This window comes from Egretta garzetta, unplaced genomic scaffold (genome assembly GCF_000687185.1).
Source record: "Egretta garzetta isolate BGI_Z169 unplaced genomic scaffold, ASM68718v1 scaffold257, whole genome shotgun sequence".
NCBI lineage: Eukaryota > Metazoa > Chordata > Aves > Pelecaniformes > Ardeidae > Egretta > Egretta garzetta.
The window spans coordinates 534,282-555,070 of NW_009260344.1; the positions used below are offsets into that span (position 1 = coordinate 534,282).

General features: G+C 44.3%; 1 protein-coding gene across 1 annotated transcript in view; it reads right to left on the minus strand.

Moving 5' to 3' along the window:
• Positions 1-20,789, minus strand: part of FARP1 (FERM, ARH/RhoGEF and pleckstrin domain protein 1) — a 176,295-nt gene that overhangs the window by 18,574 nt on the left and 136,932 nt on the right. The window contains exons 13-15 of the mRNA XM_009642701.2: positions 13,552-13,739; positions 11,581-11,670; positions 9,050-9,183 (exon numbers count right to left, since the gene is read on the minus strand). Of these exons, the coding sequence (XP_009640996.1) occupies positions 9,050-9,183; positions 11,581-11,670; positions 13,552-13,739 (412 nt within the window). The remainder of the gene's footprint in view (positions 1-9,049; positions 9,184-11,580; positions 11,671-13,551; positions 13,740-20,789) is intronic.

A 20,789-nucleotide genomic window follows, 5' to 3' on the forward strand; every position in this document is an offset into this window, starting at 1 on the left:
GGAATTTTCTTTCAGCGTGTCACTTTTGGTATTAAAAATGCAAACTGCTCCCTCCCACCCAGCCAGCTGCACTTGGGTGGGTGCTCCATTTGGGAGAAACCCAGCTCCTGATGAAAAAGATACTCCTGCTTCTAAACCCATGTGCGAGACAGGCAGGGATACCACACTCTGAATTCAAACACATCTTTCAGAAGACACACAGGAGGAAAAAAATCATGAATATAAGAACCTAACTGTTACAGATCTGTTCCAACCAAGTTAGGTTTTCAAAAGAAAATCACTAAGGGGGGTGTGGGGAGAAGCACTGTCCCCCTTCCCTTTCCAACTTCCAATGCTGCATCCGAGTTCCCGCAGCATGGCTTTTTATGTGCTGTCCTCAATTCTTAAAGTTCAGTTCAACTCCCACATCTGAGTGCTGGTAGACAGATCCAGTCCTGGTGTGAGCAACTGCGATTCAGCCAAAGAAATGCACCACCGTGGAAGAGGACAGAAATCTCATCAAGCTCTAAATGAACCCAAGGACACCAGGAACTCTGGTTTGTGTTACTGCTAAATGGATGTGTTGTTTTTCACCCACTTGTGAAAAGTTCACACTTTTAAGAATATTCTGTGTGCAGTGAAGGAGTAAGTGCACAACCAGGTGGTAAATCTCTCCGTTCCTTAGTACCAGCGATTTAGCCAGAGAGGTCCCACGCTCACCAAAGCATAGAGGATGCAGCTGTTGTTAGGAATATACAGGTAAGACACATACATTATTTTTTTTTATAAATCCATATTATTACACGAATAGATGCATCTTCAGACATATATTTTGTTTTGTAAAGTTAAACATGGTTACATTCAGGCTGTGCATGCTTTTCTAACTGGGAAATGTGGAGGGTGCAGCTTATGAATACTACACAGTAACATCTCCTATTTTATCCTTCAACAGACAGACACTCAGCTGGTAAACAAGGGATTGCTCCATGTTCATTTGAACAATATCCAGTTTCATAGGCTGTCTTTAATTATTTCCTATTGTGTTAAGTCTCCCAGGCACTCACATGCCTATCTAAGCAAGAAAAACGCAGTTTTCAACAAAGATTTTTTTTTTTATATTATTTCTGTATCCAAAGGTTATACCGGCGTAGGAAGTTGGGTTGTGTCAATGGTAACTTCAATTAGCATCACCAGTTTTGGAAAAGCACCACATTATAAAAATGCTGCCATGGTCAAAACATGCCCAGGAAAAGGTCTATATTGCAGGGAGCAGCAGAGGTACAGACGGACGTTACAGGACTACAGTCTCCACATCACCTGAGGATAAAAGTCCAATTTCTCTCTCCAGGAAGCCTCTGTCAGCCAAGTCATCTTCCCCCTGCCCTTCCCTTCCCCCATGTCCTATCCATCCAGCAGCTCTCCCCACTCAGATTTCCTCCAAGAGGTTGTAAATAAAACTTCCCAGCCACTAAAGCTCTGCTCAAAGTGGTGCGTATCAAAGCACCCCCAGCTGAAAACCACAACCATTTGAAGTCCAAGGCAGTAGCACGGCGCCGGCAGGAAGCAAGGGAAAGTCGCCCTCCGCCCGCGCAGCCAGCACGCAGCATCCCATCCCAAATGGTTCCCGCTGCGCCGTTGCACACAATCCCAGAAATGTCAAAGCCAGATGAATCTGTGCTGCTGCCAGTAAACGACACGGTATTCGGTAATTATCTCTAGAAGGATTTTTGCTTTATGTGTTATTCTCTAACTCTCTGGCATTGCCTGGATCCTTTTTTATGTCTCTCTACTTGATTTAATCTAATGGACTTCAGCAGTTTGGTACCTTTCCGATTTACCACCAAGATAAATAGTAAGTACATCATTACAGACTGCTATTTCTAAATAGAAAGGCTACAATACAGGTTGGCTGGAATACGCGTTGCAAATTTCTTATTTACTAGCTAGCTACTTGAAGGCTGACCTCCAAGCCTACTGAAGTCATACCGAGTGCTTCCACTGACTTTGTGAACTTCAGCTGATATTTAGTGCAGTCGTTCATTGAGCAGTCAGGTCCTTTTTCCTAAAAGTTGACCCCCTTGGCCCCTCTTGAGCACAGCTGGCAGCGGCTGCTTGCACAGCATCGCATCACATCAGTCACACGCAAAACATCAGGAACATTCCCCCTTCATTGGCTTTGGCCACAGACTGGTCTGAGGCTTTTGTTTTTAAAAAAAAAACAGTTTGAGGGCTTTCAGATCTTACTCTGCATCTTGGCAGAGTGACAAAGAAGGAAGAGGAGGGGTTCCCCAAAAGCAACAGCCTCTCTCCAGCTGCTGGCTGAAGAGTGAAGAGCTGAATGGCATCAGAGCCCTCAGCCCAGGCCAATGGAGATAACCAGTGCTGCAGGCAGATGTGTACTGCTGGAAAAAAAATTAAAACCCTAAGAAAATCCAGAAATGTGATGGCCACGTATTGCTCCTTGTTCCAGCCATTCTCCCTGAGTTGGCTCTCTATTTCCATGAAACATGGTAACACGATGGCTTCACATCTACCTCCTCGACCCCATCCTCCTCTCCACCCCAGTTCTCTGCCGGGACTCCACAGCAACCCCTACACTACACTGCCCTCTTCCCCAGCTCCTCAACATGCAAATCCCAAGTAAAGAAGAAGAAAAGAAACCCCAAGAAAAGAGCATCCAAATACACAGAGTATTAAAACAGAAACCAAACACCTGATCCATCAGATGGTGCCTTACTGCTTCAGCAGCCCAAAGCACAGCAGCAGAGGAGAGAGCTCTCCCTGCGGTGTATGGTTTGAATAACAACGCTCAGCTTGCGGGGGGGTTGGAAGAAGCTGCTCATTTGTTGTGCATTGATGGCCAAATTCTTCTTCTTACTCCTTGTTTTCATGGGTCGCTGTTTGAACATGGTAGCTGTATGCCAGTGATGAGGGACAGAGCTTAGGGACAAGGTTCTTCCGAATTTTCATCAGGAGCTGATCTATGATCCCCAGCTCCACAGAAGATGTAGGAGCTGCTTTCCCAAGACATAATGTGCCATCACTCCACTGACGTTGTGTGGGGAGGTCTAAAGCCACTGAAAATCATGCTGAATAGTGGAGATTCTATGGTTCTATGAACAGTGGAGATTTTATTCTATAGTAAGGTCATTTCCCATTTTTCTCCAAATAGTCCCTTTCTTTTTACAGTAATGAAAGCGTAGAATTTCAAGCAAAGAGGAGGAGACCAACTTTCATACCTGATAAGAAACTCAGACGCTACCTTATATATTACTAAAAACACCCACCAGCTCAACTTACAGGGACTACGTGAGCAGCTATGAATTACATAAACTTCTCAGTGTACATAATTGAAAAAATGAATGGAAAGAAATCTCGAGTCAGCCCATACTACCCTCAATCATCCAGGAATGGTAGCAGAAGGAGCAGAAATTTGATGGGGATGGTGGGAAGACAAAGCAGGAGAGAAAGATATCTCAACAGAGATTTTTTTTCTTCCCCAGGTGAACATAAAAAACTTTGATTGCAGCCCTTCAACTGCAGCAAAAAAAAAAAAAAAAATTGCAGCAAATGGTATTTACCTTCCATGCTCAGGAACAGCATCTCCCTCCTGGGTATCATAGCTTGCCTTTGAGCATGTAAGACACTTTTGGCTTTTGAAGAGTATAATTAACTACAGTTCTAATATTAAGAAATACCTTAAGCATTCCCCATTACACCTGCCTTTTAAATAAAAGGAACGGTTTGTAACTGGAAAAGAAGTCGTCGATAAAAGCAAAACACCCTTTTCCTTGCTCACACCCTGCTATTAGGCAGTGCCTCTTATTGCCCAGCCCTTTCCAGCCGCCACTGCAGCTCTCCTTTCCAGCAGTAAGTGGTGGACAAGATGCTGCTCAGAGTGCCAGCAATGGATTGCTGAAGCTACCAGAGCTTCCCAGAGTCCCACCAAGCCTTAGGGGAGACTTTGGGCTGGCGAGCCCTGTTGTGGGAGAAACCCAATCCACAGCAAGCATGCATCAGTAATGCTTTTAAATGGTAAGAGATCAGAGCAAGGAACACCATCGTGTGGAAATATACTGAAAACACAACAACATTCCGTACCTTGCCGTGGCACCTCCTCAGAGGCGATGCTGGGTGCATCGCACCTGGGAGAGCCGCAGAGATGGATGTAACGTGGCTCTGGGTGTGACTAATGGATCCTGGACAAGCTATTTCTCTCCCACCACTTCAAATTCATTTGGGTGTAGCATGGCTCTACTCCCCAGAAGTACCCAAAAGCAACTTAATGCCAACTGTCCTCTCAACAGCAAGCACAATGCATGGGCACCAAGCCCCCCCTAACATCTTTGGCCACATCTTTATCCACACTGTATGACTCAGAGGTTTATACTCCAAATACATACTTCATCTCATGAGACAAAGACACTTTTGAAACCGTCCTCTTCATCCCTCTTCAACAGGCACGCAGACCCAGCTGAACAGTCAGCACTGGTGTGTTTGAGAAGGCAGACAAGGACTGCTGGCTTGTTTTATATAAACTGTTTATCAGGCTGTTCTTCCTGACCGCGAGTACTACTTCCTAAACAAAAAAAATGGTTAATAAATCAACATTTAGCTCATCTTCCTACACCTCCCTGAGTGCTTTTTATTACAGGTTTTCAAACTGGCTTCCATGAAGCCTGATTGAGCCTCCTCCTTTCATATGCTAAGATTTTTTTTTTTTTTTTTTTTTTGCAAATTCCCAGCCGCACATTTCTCAGCCACATCTGGTCGTACTGAGGAGCAGCTTTCCTCAGAAGTGCCTGGGAACTGAGAGTCAAATTACTGGTTTCCCTGGGAGAAAGTAAGGCTGCCTGCACTTCTGGAAAGTACGTAATGCTTTTTCTTCCTAGCACATGGATAAAGCCCAAAATGCAGATTCACGCCACCTGATACGGCTTCCTAGGGCAGAAATGGCTATCCTGGCTTGCCCTAGCATTGCTCTCTGCAGTGTTTAGCAGTCAACCAAGGGGGGAAATCTATGGTTCTCCATTTGCCACCTTCCATCAGAATTTGCAGAAATGCTTGGAAATTTGTAATACAAACATTTAAAGGGGTGTGGGAAGATGAGCTCAATTTTTTTGGCTGCAGAATGGTGCTTGTGGCCCAAATGAATAGCCTATTAAACAGCTTAGATAAATGAAAGAGCACAACTCAGCTGACTTCTCGGATTGAGCTGGCCAGATGTTAATGGAGCATGCCATGCTCTGCCTGCACTGCCCACACCTCTTCCTCCTTGCCATAAAGTCTCTCAGGCCCGGAGAAATCGAAGCCAGCTTTAAGTCATTGGGATATTCCTCCCATGTTTCCTCCAGGCAGAAATGGTTGAGAACTCCTGGCCTTGCACCTAAAGGCAAGTGTCCTTGCCTGCATCCACCAAAGGTCATTCCTCTCCTCGAACCACAGGGCCTCTAGAGGGGCATTTTCACTTGGTCCCAGGAACACTGTTGGTCTTGTGAACAGCGGGCTCGGCACAGTCGGGACAACCGATGGGATTCATGGGCTGCTTCACTGACCCAGCAACGGCACAGACAGGGCAGAAACATCGATCAGAGCATGGTATGACTGATCTTAGGACGCTGTGCAACAAAATCCCCATGAATCTGCTCAGTTTCGTGGACAGAAAGAAACTCTGGCTGTGAAAAATGCAGCAACTTCCTATATTCTGCAGTTGGCCATTGGTGTCAGCGTCAATTCACGTCGTGTTAAAAAACTTTCTCACTTAGGCACTAGACACTGAGATGTGCTGCTCTTAGGAAGTGCAGTATTAAAGAGAAAAACAGAGGAATTGTGTAAAGAAACAAATCAGTCCTGCCAGAATCTATAACTGGGTGAAAAGGATACCAGCCCTTAAGATGTTCAGTAGCAAACAGCCTGCCTCTGATGGCAGGCTCAAACAGTTCAGAAGCCTTCGAGCAAGCCAGAAATGCTTTTAATAATGTGCACAAACCTGAGGTTCTTTGATATACTAAAAGCCTATAGATGTTTTAACAAATTAAAAGCACAGAGCCATCTAACAATCATTACACGTGAGCCTCCCCTGGCCTTGCTCTCTCCTCACAGCTTTCTTGCAGAGCATCAACTTCAACACGATCCAGGTCCTAAGAGACCTGGGAATGGCCTCCCATAAGAGCTTCCAACACACAGCACGAAGGTTTGAAACAAACCTTAGACAAACACACTGATGTCTCGGCAGGGCGAGCAGGCTGAACTGCACTTTAAGTTGATAAAACCCAGCATCCTACTGACTAGGGGAACGCAGATGGCCGGTCACGGGAGGTTCTTCCTCCAAGACAAGCTCCCACAACACACCTGGGTAGCTAGGGGCTCCCAGTAGCTTCATGAAGTCCACAGCCCTTTCACTCAAAGGCTCTTTTTTCGTAGGACACGCCACCCTCTGACAAATGCAGAGCACGCTCACGTCTCAGGACAAGCGTCCCACCTTCCACCCTTTTCCACCTGCCTGGAAATTAAAAAGAGCTGGCATAGAAGAGTCAGGTTTAAATGAGTTGGCTTGAATCCTGCCTGCAGCGGTGCCACTGTCACAGCCAGGCCGGCGAGGAGCTACGCAGCTGACGTAGATGCTGGTGGTGAACACAGCCCAAGCCCACCAGCCTTAAAGCCCCCCGGAGCCAAAGATATAGATACAACCGTGGCGGCCCAGACATTGAGCTCAGCGACCTTGACCACACTGCTGAAGAAATTCCCTACCACATTGCCACCAGCTTCTTCTTCTACGTGCTGAGGGGCTGTTTGGCTTTGTCACTCACCGTTTTAATTAAACAGTAATCTCTGTAGGATAGAGTTTATTGCTTGCAGCTTATCTCAGCATCTGTGGCATTATATAAAAACACAACACCTCCAAAATAACACCTGCCAGCAAATCCGCCTCCCTTCCTAAGGCACCTATTCAAATCTTCCAGAACTTGAAAAACAAACACCATCTACAACAGCAGTATTACATTAGGTAAACCCATGCTGTTGGTTGCAAACTGGACGCAGACCAGGGGCAGGAACATGACTGCATTTCCGTCAAATGAATCAGAGCATCTGACAGAGAATTCCCAGTGGCTTTACGCTAACTGGAAGGACATGCAATAGCTGAGCTGACAAAGTCAGAACGAGTTGTCCAGCTGGGACACAGTTACCTCAGCAGAATATTTTTGAACAAATTTGGATCGCAAAGTAACTTCATAGCAGATCAGCACTTTATATCACAGAATAGCTGCAGCTTAAATACAATGTTAGGAGCCTTAAACTGAGGTTTAGCGCTCTGTGAAACCATAGCCTTGGGACACAAGGAAAAGCGGGAAAACAAAAGGCTTACTCAGCATTAAAAAAAGCTAACTTGGAGAAACAAAATAAAAACATGGAAAGTCGAAAAGCCTAAATGTTTCTTTTTTCTTTTAACATACCTCCCTCCACCTACCACAATGCCACCTTTCCACAGCAGCCTGTTATTGCAGCATCATCCAAGTTCTGAAAAACATCTGGACGGGAGGTTGGCATCCCCCTGTAACGCCACCACCAACCAGAAGGATATAAGGGGAATCTCTATGTCAATATGTGCCCCAGGAATCGGCACCCAGCAAGCTCACCTAGGTTACACTGGTCTGACAGAGAGTGGAACTTGGCCCTTTATTAACTGTTTAAATTTTCTTTTTCTCACCATTCACCCGTAACCCCAACTAGTTGGGGATTAACCCCAAGTACTATTAATCCTACACCATGGTTGGAGAAATAATTGCTATTTTTTGTTAATCCTACACCATGGTTGGAGAAACAATGTTACACCATGGTTGGAGAAATAATTGCTATTTTTTAACATCTGAAAGAGCCTTTTTGGAGTATCTGCAATAGATGTTCCTTACTGGAAAGCAATTAACACCAGAAACAATCCTGACTGGATTAAAACAGTAGCAGCCCGATGAAAAAAAAAAAAAGGAGATACAGGCAGAGCTCCTGTGCAGCACGTTGCCTTAGGAGTAACCTCATGTCAACCATCAGCCACAGAGTCTTGGGCGAGGATTTCAGCTCTGAGAGGCAGTATCACATCCCCCTCTCCCCAGAAAATACCCACTCATTCTGGAACTGTGCAGGGTGGGTTTGGGTAGCACTAACCTGCAACGTGCTGGGCTCTCATTCAACGACCTCGCCCATCGCATCGCAAGAGCTAAACTCACAGGCTCTTAGCACTGTGTTTTGCTTTTGTTTTCATTAATTAGTTAGAGAGGCATTAAACCGATTAGCACTCATCAGGTCTGCCTGCTCTGCTTTCCCGTGATTTTCCATCGTCACTTTTCTAACTGAGAAGGAAAAGCTGGGCTCCCAGCGCCAAAGATAAACTACCAAAAAATGCCTACACAGAGCAAGGCAATCTAGTCCAGACAGGTCTAATCAGAGCAAGGAGAGGGCTTCTGTGCGCGCCTCTGCTCAGATATCAGTTGTCAAATGAACCGAGTTAGGAGTCCTGCCAGGGAAGAATTACTCACTTCATAGCTATTTCACAAAAATGCCATGTTTTACCGTCACTATTATGGTAAGGATAGATAATTTTTAAGCCCAGTGTCCTCTTCCAACAGTCTGTCAATTTGTAGAGTGCACTGCAGACCCTGAGAGTGCCAAAGCTGTGGTGCTGCAGAATGGGAAGCTGGCCTCCGAAATCCCCCCCAGCACAGAAACCGGACTCGGTCCTTCGCTGCTCCCTCTTTATTACTGATGAGCCTTGCTTGCAACATGTTTTTCAGAAGAGTTGCCATATAAAACCCCTGACATTTGGCAAGAGAAAGCTTCATCCAGAATTATAATCTCATTTGCATATGCCTGTACCTGACTGAGATACCCGAACAACAGAGTTTGCCAAGCAGACACGACCAAAGCATGATTCAGTATCCCCAGTCTGTTAATAACCAACATCTGTGACTTTCACAAATGAATCACTACAGTAGATCAGAAAGAGTTTGCAAAAAGGGAATGCAAAAATGCTAAACTGCATGAAATAACAGAGCTAAATAACAAAAAACAATCTTACCACAGAGCAAGTCTCTGCTCAATTTCCTTGAGAAAACCACTGTGAAATTTGTGCAAAGGTTCGAAGTTGGAGAAAATGAGATTTTTCAGTGTTTCGGGCATGCAATCCTCTTTACTCACTGCGTTCTGAAACCACTACAAAGAAAAAAAGAAGCAAAATTATTGGGGGGTGGAATGCAGCAGGTATGATGATTTGCTTTCTCTATACACCCAACCCAAATGCACCTAACCCAGTAAGGACCTTATTTAGCTGGCACCAGGAATACAACCCAGGCTACCCCTGACAGTCCTACATGATGAAGTGGTGCTCTTATCAGCAGTCAGGCTCTGCATAGCCTAAACAGAAACTCCCTTCCCCTTTGCCATTACTGAGCACATCTTGGAAGATTCTTTTCAGTCCAAACTGGTTGGTCAATACAAACTGAATTTGCAAATGCTGTAGGTGCAAGAGAAAGAGTATTGCAATACTTGCAACACATGCACAGATTCCAGTAAAACCAAAAAATATGCTCTGCATTTTCTTTTGCTGAGTTCTGTCTGAAATCCCTCTGACGGGAGTTGGTACAGTAAGCACTCAAGCCCATGCTGCTGTGTGCAGATAGAGAACACCCGCACACTTTGCAAAGTGAACAAGTTAGAAGGTCGGTGCTTTGCACTTCCAAGACGAGACGCTAGTAGCAGAAAATAGGAGGGTCAGCGCCAAACACTGTTAAGACTGCCACAGGCTCCTGCTTAGTTTTGCTCCAAGGTGGCACAGACTATTATCTTCAACATGGTAACACTACTCCCTCCTCGCTGCCCTAAGGGGTTCCAGATATCTATAGCTGACTTCCAGAAGTGCCTAGAAGGCTGTTGGGACCATACATACTCTTGATTGGCACTGCATCAGCTGGAGCTGACCCAGACCTGGGACAAAGGGAGACCCCTCCCAAGCCTCCCTCTCCCCCACTTTATCTCTGCACTGAGCAGAGCTAAGATTGAAGAACTGCACACCTACCAAGTCTCAAAATTCATGCACGACACTCATTCCTTAGAATCACAGAATCATGGAATGTTTTGGGTTGGAAGGGACCCCTAGAGGTCATCTAGCCCAACCCCCCGGCAGTGAGCACGGACACCTTTAACTGGATCAGGTTGCTCAGAACCCTGTCCAACCTGGTCTTGAATGTTTCCTGGGATGGGGCCTCCACCACCACCTCTCTGGGCAACCCGTTCCAGTGTTTCACTAGCCTTTTCCTTTTCCTTCTACCTTTTCCAATGATCCTGGCTACTTGTTCACTCTCAGTGGTCTCCTGGGCCAGACATCTGTGGGGCATAGCCGATGGGCCTGATGATTATCTTAGAGCCAGCTGGATGCCTCTTGGTGACACAGCAAATTCAAACTTGCCTACCAGACGAATAAAGGCCGGGGCGGGAAATGAGGCTGAGCTCTAAAGAGCTAAAACTTTCTGTTTCTGCAGCCGCTGGGTGACATAGAAGATGAAAACAGCGTTATCTGCTGTTGAGACTGCAGCAGTGACCACCATCCCACAGAACCTGGCCTCTGTCCTCATTGGCCTGAAAGCCAAGGTTCTCAGAAAACCGGGGTAAGCAGGCAGTGGAGCCACAGCTATCTCGCTGCCTGCCACAACCATGCTGCTCCAGCCTACACTGGCGACGTCTAAGCTGGCACCAGATCAGCAGCATCTGCCATGTGGGCTCCTGGAACAGAGGAGAAGCTGGGGAGAAGGTGTCTCTCCCTGGTTTCCAGCTGGTACCAACAGACTCCTCCCTGCAGCATGTCCTCCTTACCACAACACTTGATGCAGGAGGTGGCAATGCACCTTGCAGAGTTTCACACACGGGGCGATTAAAGAGCTGGGAGGTCTGGAGCTGGCAGCCCTGCTGAAATACAGCACGAGAGGCTTTGGATCAAGCGCACTTTTACAGACAATTGTTACTTAAGGCCAAATCTTGTGCACATTACTCTTGGGAGTTAAACAAGACTGTTGGTGTGTGTGCAAAGAAGGCATTTATTTGCCTTGGTGATTTTAACAATCACGGTCTGATCAGATGCTACTGATTAATGACTTGTTTAACAGACAGTTTCACTTACTGAAAAATCAGAATCATTCAAATAGGTACTCCAAGTATTTCATGTTAAATGGAGGGCACTTAATCCAGGAGAAAACATTTTTATGTCCCCCTAGGGAGCTACTTCAGTTTTAAGAGAAGTCATTGAAAACCCACAGGCATTTTTAGTAATTACAACCACAAAGTATGAGAGCAAGAAAAAAAGAACCGAACTGTGTCCCAAGTTCCTCAACCTGATATCGTCTCACAGTGCACGTTACTAACCACAGTGAAAATCTCTACTTTCTGCTTTTTGTGTTATTACCTCCCTAGAGCTGTACTGCTGTGCGCTGCAGAGAATACCTATAATGCAGAATATAAAAGTAGCATGGAACAGCTAAGATGTTAAATGGAGCAGATGAAATACTACCGCTGACTAGAGCTTCACATGTTTCATGAGTAATGCCCAAGTAAACATACCAATGTGATGACTTCAAGGTCCTTCAGGTATGTTCGTTCCGTGGTTGCTACTTCTTTAGCAATGAAGTAAGCTTTCTCAGTGGGGAATCTCTGCAAATTGCAAACACATTAGGTTTTCATCTGCTTTTATGGAGCTGCTTTCTGTAGGAAAAAACTGCAGACAACAATCACCAAGAGGGTCACAAACTAGTGACCCTTGCCTGTGGTTACTGTGACTCATGCTTGAATGTTCCTAAGACCTGAAACCCTGAAAACAATCCTTCCTTCCAAGCCCAAGACAACAAGCACTTTCTCGGGGCTCTTGAGAGACTTTTTTTTCCTGCCAAGGTGATTTCTACAGCTTTGGAGTGCTGATGTTCCTTTCAGCTTATTCCACACATCCAGAGCAGGATGCATTCTGAAGTTCACAAAGAAATCCTTTGCAGGCTGGACAACCATTTGAATCAAATTTGACAAAATGACAAAAATTAGTGTCTGATTATTGTAAGTTTCATTGTCAGGGTAAGAATCCACAGTAAAATACTCTTAAAAAAAAAATAAAAATCAAATCTTTATGACTTTCCCAGTGCGGCTGGACAACCTAACGGTGGAAGAGGGCAAGAATTCCGGGGTAAGCTAGAGATTTCAAATTTCAGGTAAAAAACCCCAAATCCTCTTGTGTTATCCAACAGGCAAAAGTAGTTTTGACCTCTTAATTCTGAAGAGCCAAAGGATCCCAACTGACCTTGCTCTGCATTGCTCAGGAAGCAAAAAGGAAGAGCAAAACATTCACAAATCTTTTGCTTCTACATTTCCTCCCTGATGCAGAGGATGCACTAGGAAAGGATGCGAGGGGAGACTGTGCGGGCATTTCCCAGCCAATATACAACCCCACAGGAACCATCACCAGCTGGTATAAGCTACAGCAGTCAGTGGCTGCTGTAACTTGGACTGGCACAGAGAATCGTCAGTCTGCTAACTGATTCTTGGCTTTTCATCTTCTCAGATTTCTCTCACACATACCTTGCTAACTAACCACGCAGGGTGAGAAAAGAGATCTTCCCTTACACATGCTCCCACTTTCCAGTAAAGGCATCTGAGTTCCTACCTTCTTCCTCCTGAGATGCTCCCAGCTCAGGAGAAAAGGCAGGTGACAGAAGGACAAGAGCAACCCTCTCTTGCCCTGCATCACAGGAGGGACAAGCCAGCAGATACCCAGAACATGCTGGCTCAGACAGAATCACTTCTGTCTTCGAAAAGCAGTTTTGGATGCGATGCTCCCTTATGGCTTTGCTGCAATGATGGGGCTGAGCCAAACACTCCCAGCTGAATGCTGCAGGCTGTGGCTCAAAGAGAGCTTTTCTACTTCCACAACCAAATGGCTCCCAGTGGTGCTCCCAGCAGAAACAGACTGGCGAGCCTGGGTTGGACACTCCTGTACAGGCTCAATGCTGTTCCTTTTCCTGCTGTCACCTGGAAATCCTCCCTCCAGTAATACAGTGGCGTTGACTGTTTTGTTACAACAAGCTACCAAACTCCACTCCTTAAAAACAAGCTAGATCTACAGGAGACCCCATCAAAATAAGTTCTTAAGGTTGCAACCAACAGGACTGGCCCAGATTTATCCCACATTAACCTTAGGGACACAGAGCTACTTATCTTCTCTCTGCTGCTTAAGGAGGAGCCGGAGCCCCTAACTCCTGCACCTCTGTTCAGGAGGATGAATCCAGGGCACTGAGCCCTCAGCTACAGCAGTTCTGTGGTTCTGGCCTGACCCGCTCCAAACAGTGAGTTTGGCCTCAGGAGCACAGTGATGCTCTGGGATGCAACCGTGACAGAAGACAGCAGGTATCAGGTGACCCAACTCAAGTTATCTGTGTGGATCTATGATGAGGAAGCTGCAGGGGGTCTAGATATTGGCCACATTGACAAACAGCAGTAGTGGCAACACAATGTGGAGAAGAGAGCCAAGGCCAACTGCCTCTGCCTTACCTTTCTTTTGACTTCTTCCTCATCGTCAGTCCTGATGCATGTTGGGTCATTCAGCAAAGGGCTGATCAAGGGAGATGACTGCTTGGCATCAGGGCTCAAGTTTGGAGATAAAGACATATTTGCCACCGATGGTCCTCCTTGGGAATTGATGGAAAGCTCTGAAAGGTGAGGGCTGCCAGTCAGAGAACCTGCTAAAAAAACGGTAAAAGAGAAATCAGTTAGGACAGGCTCTCTTTAGAAAGTACCAAAAAGTTACAACCTGAAGTTGCAGCATGTGAAATTACACTACAAGACACAGCCATCAGGGTCCTCAAACTAGTCCAAATGGACGTGAAGCCAGAGGAACTGCATCCACTTGCATTAACCAAGGGACTGGAGCATTCTTTTAGCTGATGCAACTGGCTGAAATTAGTGTCTCTGTAGGGAAGGGGTCAAGGCATACATGGCTGAGCTGCAATATTTACCGCTAAACATCACATTAACACCGTATTTTTCACCATTGTGATCCACTCTATGGAAGAGAATAAATACAACAATAAGGGAGTCACCCTAGGAGTGCCATTCTTTCTAGCAAAGTAGAACTTCAAAGACTCAAATCAGTACTTCATATGGAGCTACGGGACACACGTTAGAACAAATTTATCTAGTGGAAGTCTAGAGAAAAAGAAGCGATGACTTTCTACAGCAGTGTTACTGCTAAGACCAGTCAGCTCTAACAAGAAGGGAGAAAACTACTAGTTCCCCAATTTCTACACACAACACAAGTATGTATATTATACCTTGTAGGTCTTTCCATGCTCCTCTGATTGTTTGGGATGGAAATGCTAGCATTACATTTACATAAGAAAAGCAATACTTTTAATGCACAAAGCATGACAACTTTAGATTATCACAGATATAAAGTCCCATTTAATTCTGGATTAAAAATATTAAAGAATTAGACAATTAATTACACTTCCATGGATTCACATACACTACATTAAATATTACTGAAATTAGCACTTTGTCTTCTGGGAGGCAGCCAGACTACTGACTGCACAAAGGAAAGCGTTTGCCAAAAATGCCCAGCATTCTCCCAGTTATCCCCTCCTCCAAACCTCTGAAAATCTAAACCTGTTTTAGAAGATGGATCTGTCATGTGGAAGAACATTTACAGTCTGTATCATTTTGGCATCATACATTAAAATCCAACCAAAAAAACATGACAAGCTCTTGAGCACCACAGCTAATAGGCTGTCTACTATTAAATGTAAAACACATACATCACCGTATAGAATTAAGGTCAAATACATTTTACTGTCATGTGTTTATGTCCTCCCTAGAATATGATAGGTTAAGTGTTCCTGTTGCTACAACACAGCTGAGATACTCCAAGTAAACACCAATAAATATAATTAGGCCAATAGTAAAACCTATTTATTTTCTGGAAGAACTCAAGATTTATTGCTAGAACATGAATGTTTTCCAATTCCAAACCAGTTCATGTCTGTATTTAATTCCTTTGAAAAGAGAAGGAAAAAAACAATACAGTTATCAGTTTACGTAATCATGACAGTTATGTAGCCTATTATAAATCAAAGTCAAAGCAGTATTTGTCTGAAATAAAGGTCTGTATTATTACAGCTAGCAAGAAAGGATTTACCAACAGTTTCACACTAAATCAATGTTCAGTGAAATTTGAGAAAATGCCACAGCTTGTTACACAAATGTCAATTTTATTGACACTAGCACAGAACTGTATACAGTGTTTTCAAAGAAATGGAATTCATCATTGAGAAATAGTGAAACAGATTAATAGCAAGGTTGTAAGGTTAAAAGTACTTAACTCTACATTACAAAAGACATAAGAAAAGTGGTATCACCTCAAACGTGGAAACAAAGAAATTCTGGCACTATGCCTGTCATACGACAGCGAATAAATGATTTGCACCTCTGTGAGAAGTTCACAGGCATTAGAGTCTAAAAGTTAAATAGCACCTACCTGTGATAGATAGATATATCGACATATCTACCTACCTATTTATAATCCTAGATTTAAATTCTGATGTACTGGAACTTTTATCAGTACAACTCAAGTATTTCAAACTATTAAATATCAAAAGGACAATTAATTAAAAAGACTTCCCAAGCTACACTTGGAAGACACGACTTGGGAAAAGCATTATGGAAAGTATCACAAAAAAATGTGCCTGGTGGCTCACAGCATTGAGTATACACCCCATTGATTAAAGACTCGCACACCAATACATCACTGACATTCTCAAAGTTATTTTGCACCAAGTTGAAATGCTACATCCTCCTTTTTGGTATCAATGCGGACATGAGCAGTGACCAAATCCAACCATCACCACCTATGAGCAAGAGCTCAGTTAGACCCCATCTACCAATACGCTGAACAAGTGAAAATTAAATCTAGGTGTAAGAAAGGGGCTATATTACAAAAGGGCCTCAAAATGCCATTATGTTAGCACATTCTGGGGCCTAGTTACAACTAACAGATCAACACATTGGGTGTTATACTGGTAAAGGTGGGAAACAAACTCGTTCTGCTATGAGAAAGTCAGTAAGCCGTGAAGAAATGAAAATGGAAGGTCTTCTCTCCCCCATCGCCACTCAATCGAGACACGTGTCATGCTGATGGGTCATGGCAATGATGCGAAGTGACTTTCTCTGATTTCATGGAGGTGAGGAACAAATAACTTGCATTAACCAAATGGCCTTTTCTGTGTTTCACTCCTGCCACAGAAAAGTATATTCACACAGACTCTACTCATCAACTACATACTGCAGAATATAAACAGAAGCAGAAGGGAGAAGACCAATCTTATTTACAAGGTACCGAAATTCCTCACATCTTACCCTAAAGGATTCATTGACTGACAGGCAATTATTAGCACATCAGTTGCCAGACATCAAGCGGTACTGCACAGCACATGGGAGGCCTGAAAGGCTTGTGCCTGGTAACATGGAACTGGCTTTGCTCGTACTTCAAGTGATTTTTATTTAGATTCAGACTTGGGCCATCTTTCAAATTTAATATTGCCAACTATATACACATGAACTGAGAGACAAGTACCAAAGGATGTTTACCTAAGGATCACTTGAGCACATACTAAAACTACATCCTTGAGGGAGTGGGCAGGAATTAAGCATGTGCTTCAATTCTTTTCTGAGCTTGGTGTTTAAGAAGAGAAACAAACACTGGCTGATGACGGTGGCAAGTAATGAGAACGGACTTTATCACAGTATGCCAGGTTAGCCCATCAATGCCGAAATACCTGGAGAGGTTCTTGGTTCCACTGAGCTAGTTTACTCTCCACACATTAGGGAAAGGTGCTGCAGTTGGGAAGGTGACAGAAAAAGCATACCTTGATTGAAAGCTAACTTGAAAAAAAAATCTACGAAACGACAATGGCGTTTTTTACCAGACCACAGGACATGAAACTATGGGTTATCGTCCTAGCTTTACATGTGTCTCAAATCATTCCCCATCAATACACGTTCCATGCGCTAACTAAAATGAAGCCAGTGATTACTATCTGCTATGTTCTAGGCCTCCCCCATGCACTGATGTCAGCCCATAGGGACTGGTGCTGAGGTTGGCACCTATGGAGACTTGGGCTGGCTAAGCTATACAGCTTTAAAACATGCCCACTCCCAGGGATAAAGCAGTTCAAATCAGTACTTTTGAGTCGATGAAGAAAGTCCCTCCCAGAGGTCAGTTCAAATCATAGGTGAGCTGAACTCCCTGCTGCCTCTTTCTTTGTTGACTACACAGACAGCGTTAAGATGACCTGAAATCCCCAGTTAAGAGACTTTCACGTAACGTGTGAGGGCTCCCCTCTTTGTGAGGAAGATAAATGGGACTCATTGTAACCTGAAGACACTCCTCCTCTACTCCTTTTCTCCTGAAACTGCTGAGTAACAAACTCACGCCATTTAGCGTTCTATATCTGCTTCAAAAGAAACAGTTCCCATCCCTATAGAATTACAGAATCTTTTAGGTTGGAAAAGACCTTTAAGATCATCATATCCAACCACTAACCTAGCACTGTGAAGTCCACCACTAAACCATGTCCCCAAGCACCACATCTACCCATCTTTTAAATACTTCCAGGGATGGGGACTCCACCACTTCCCTGGGCAGCCCGTTCCAATGCTTGACAACACTTTTGGTGAAAAAAATTTTTCCTAATATCCTACCTAAACCTGCCCTGGCACAACTTGAGGCCATTTCCTCTCATCCTACCACTTGTTACCAAGGAGAAGAGACCAACACCCACCTCACTACAACCTCCTGTCAGGCAGTTGTAGAGGGTGATAAGGTCTCCCCTCCGCCTCTTCTTCTCGAGGCTGAACAACCCCAGTTCCCTCAGCTGCTCCTCATCAGACTTGTGCTCCAGACCCCTCACCAGCCGCACTGCCCTTCCCTGGACACACTCCAGCACCTCAACGTCTTTTTTGTAGTGAGGGGCCCAAAAGTGAACACAATATTCAAGGTGCAGTCTCACCAGTGCCCAAGAACAGGCATACACTGTGTTTTAAAAGCAAAGAAGAGCAAGATGCTCCTGGGTATGTCCCTCCTCTGTGGAGCACCAAGAAGTGAAAATGACTCAGTTATGGAAACTGAGAGGAAACATCAACCATTACTGAAGGTGGCCATTCAGCAATCGAAAGTCTACTGGAATTGAATTGAAATTCTGGAGCTACAGTGCTCACTCTAACTCAGCTGTTAAGGGTTATATTGTTCTCAAGGTTTATAGGTTTATCATTATAAATTAAAATGCGCTAAGAGCCAGAAAAGCACCTTTCTCAATACCTGGAACGTTGCAGTGCTTATTCTCCCTTAGGCCTGCTCCACAGACTGCTCTGCAGACAGGGGAAGCTTTCATTCTGCTTTAAGGGCAGATGTATGTTCTCTAAACTCCAGTCTGGTAGATGGAACCCAAGCTGTTGTCCCTTGATCCTCTGCATTACCGAGCATACCATTTATGAAGGCTCTTTAGAAAGAAAGTGTCTGATAGCGCCATCGCTGCTTCAGCCACACAGGTCTAGCTTAATCTTCCATAGTCACAGTGGTTGCGTACCTCTAACTTCTACCTAAAAGTTCTGGTCAGAAAAAGACACATAGTACAAAATGACACGGGGGATGGATAGCACAAGATGAAGTGGCAGGAGTTTTCATATGCACTTCACTGATGACTGAAGTACCTTAGATCGGAGAAGAGTTTAATAAGGGTGTCCATCCCTTCTCTCCCCAGCCGTGAACCAGGCACAGTCACGCTGCTGAGCAAAAAGAGATAGAGGATGGAGATCCTGCTCTGCTCTCCCTCAACGCAAGAACAAGCCCCCACTGACTTCCATGAAAGCTCGAGGGGGACCAGTTCATCAGGCTGCACTCCTCTTCCTCATTAAACAAAACAAGCTGGAGTGCTGAATACTGTTTGTTAGAATTAAAGATCTTGGAAAGTAGTTGTACATCAACCACAAACTTATGTATAAACATCCCTGAATGCAGTACCAAAGGATTTGAGGAGGAATGGGAAGAAAAAACAACTCAGGAAGAGATCTGATGTTACACATAACCAATAACCCTGCCTGGCTTGAAGAGGAACATGACAGGGAGAAAGGTTCGCTTTGACTTCACAGCTTCAAAATGCGTGCCCATGGCAGGAGTGGCAGTGAGTGGCAGGGATTTGGGAGAATGGTGCACACCACCTCAATGAACCAATTTCCTCCATATTTAGGAAAAAGCATCAGCCAGCAAATGGACAGAACAATTAAACCAGTGACAGTTTTACAGCAAAATACCAGTTAGAATGAGTAAAAGCCTTCAGTACAGGTAGAACTAAAAATAATAATTAAAAAAAATTAATTCCATGCATACACAGTTAAATGGCTCGACATGCTTATAGTCTCATCAAGCTTGCTGTTGGTTTAGTAGCCAGCAACCTCTCTGGCTGGTAAAGGTCCATGCTTTATTGGTATACTGCAGTATTAGACAGCGGTGAGTGAGAAATCGGACAGTAACTGCTGTTGGCCTACATCAGGGCATCCTCACATCTCAAGAACAAAGAGTGAACCTTACAGCCTGGGAAGAATACAAGGTCACTGGGCATCAGTCCTTTGTCTAGCCTTGATCTTTCCAGACAGAAATAGAGCAACATATAGAAAGATTCCCTGCTGTACCCAGGGTTAGGGTTGATTTGCTGTTGTTTGTTTGTCTTTAAACCAATATGAGACAGTGCTACAATGGAATTGGAAATGTTCAGCCCCCAGTAAGCTTATGCCACAGATACTGTCCATTTCAACAAAACATCTCCCCGAGACTGCAGTGATCCTGCTTACGAGCTACGGCAGGCGGACTTGATCATCGCTGGGCGCAGCCTTCATTAGGAAATGAAGGGCAATCTGATTGTGCTCAATGGAGCCCAAACGCCCTGGAGAACAGACCTTCCCCCCTCCCTCCACTCTTCTGCTCCTCAACATGGTGTGGTTTCTCAACCCGAGACTCACAACCTGCTGGGGGCTTTCTCCAGTTATGAGGTGAGGAGTGCTCTATGAGACAGGATCACTGTAATAAGAGGAATTAGATACTCCCAGTACAAATAGGTACTTCTGCAGTAAAAGGACATTGAGACAGTGCTCCGAACAATGCAAAGAACAGAAGATACACCATGCTTTGAGGATAGACAGAACATTGAAAAGGCTTTTTCTCCCAGAGAGGTACATGCTGACAAAACAGTGCATACAATGAAACAAAAAATGTTTCTCTTTAAACAGTATTAAACAAATGACAAAAATGAGAATGAAGTCCCCAGCATTTTCAATTTTAAAAATTAATTTTGACCATCGAGATTTATTAAAAAAAAAAAAATCTATGCATGTGCACACACAGAAATCAGGAAAGGGCTGGATAGGTGAAACACTGCCAAGCTTATAAACTTTTGTTAGTGGGTCCAGGTGAGGTTTTTAGCAGGAAAGGGGAAAAATAAGGATTCAGCTAATCAAAGATTTTTAACTGCCTCATGGAAAGGCAACAGGCATGAGCTCTAACATTCACTGAAGTAAACACAGAGACCTACCTCTGATCTTGCTGTAAACCATCAAAAGCAAAAACCTGTTTTCTTCTCGAAACTGGATTTGCAGCATTTTAAAGAAAGCGTCTAATCTAATTTTAACAAGCTTGAAAGCTCTTGAATCAGAGAGCATTCAATTTCCTTCAACCTTCCATGTTC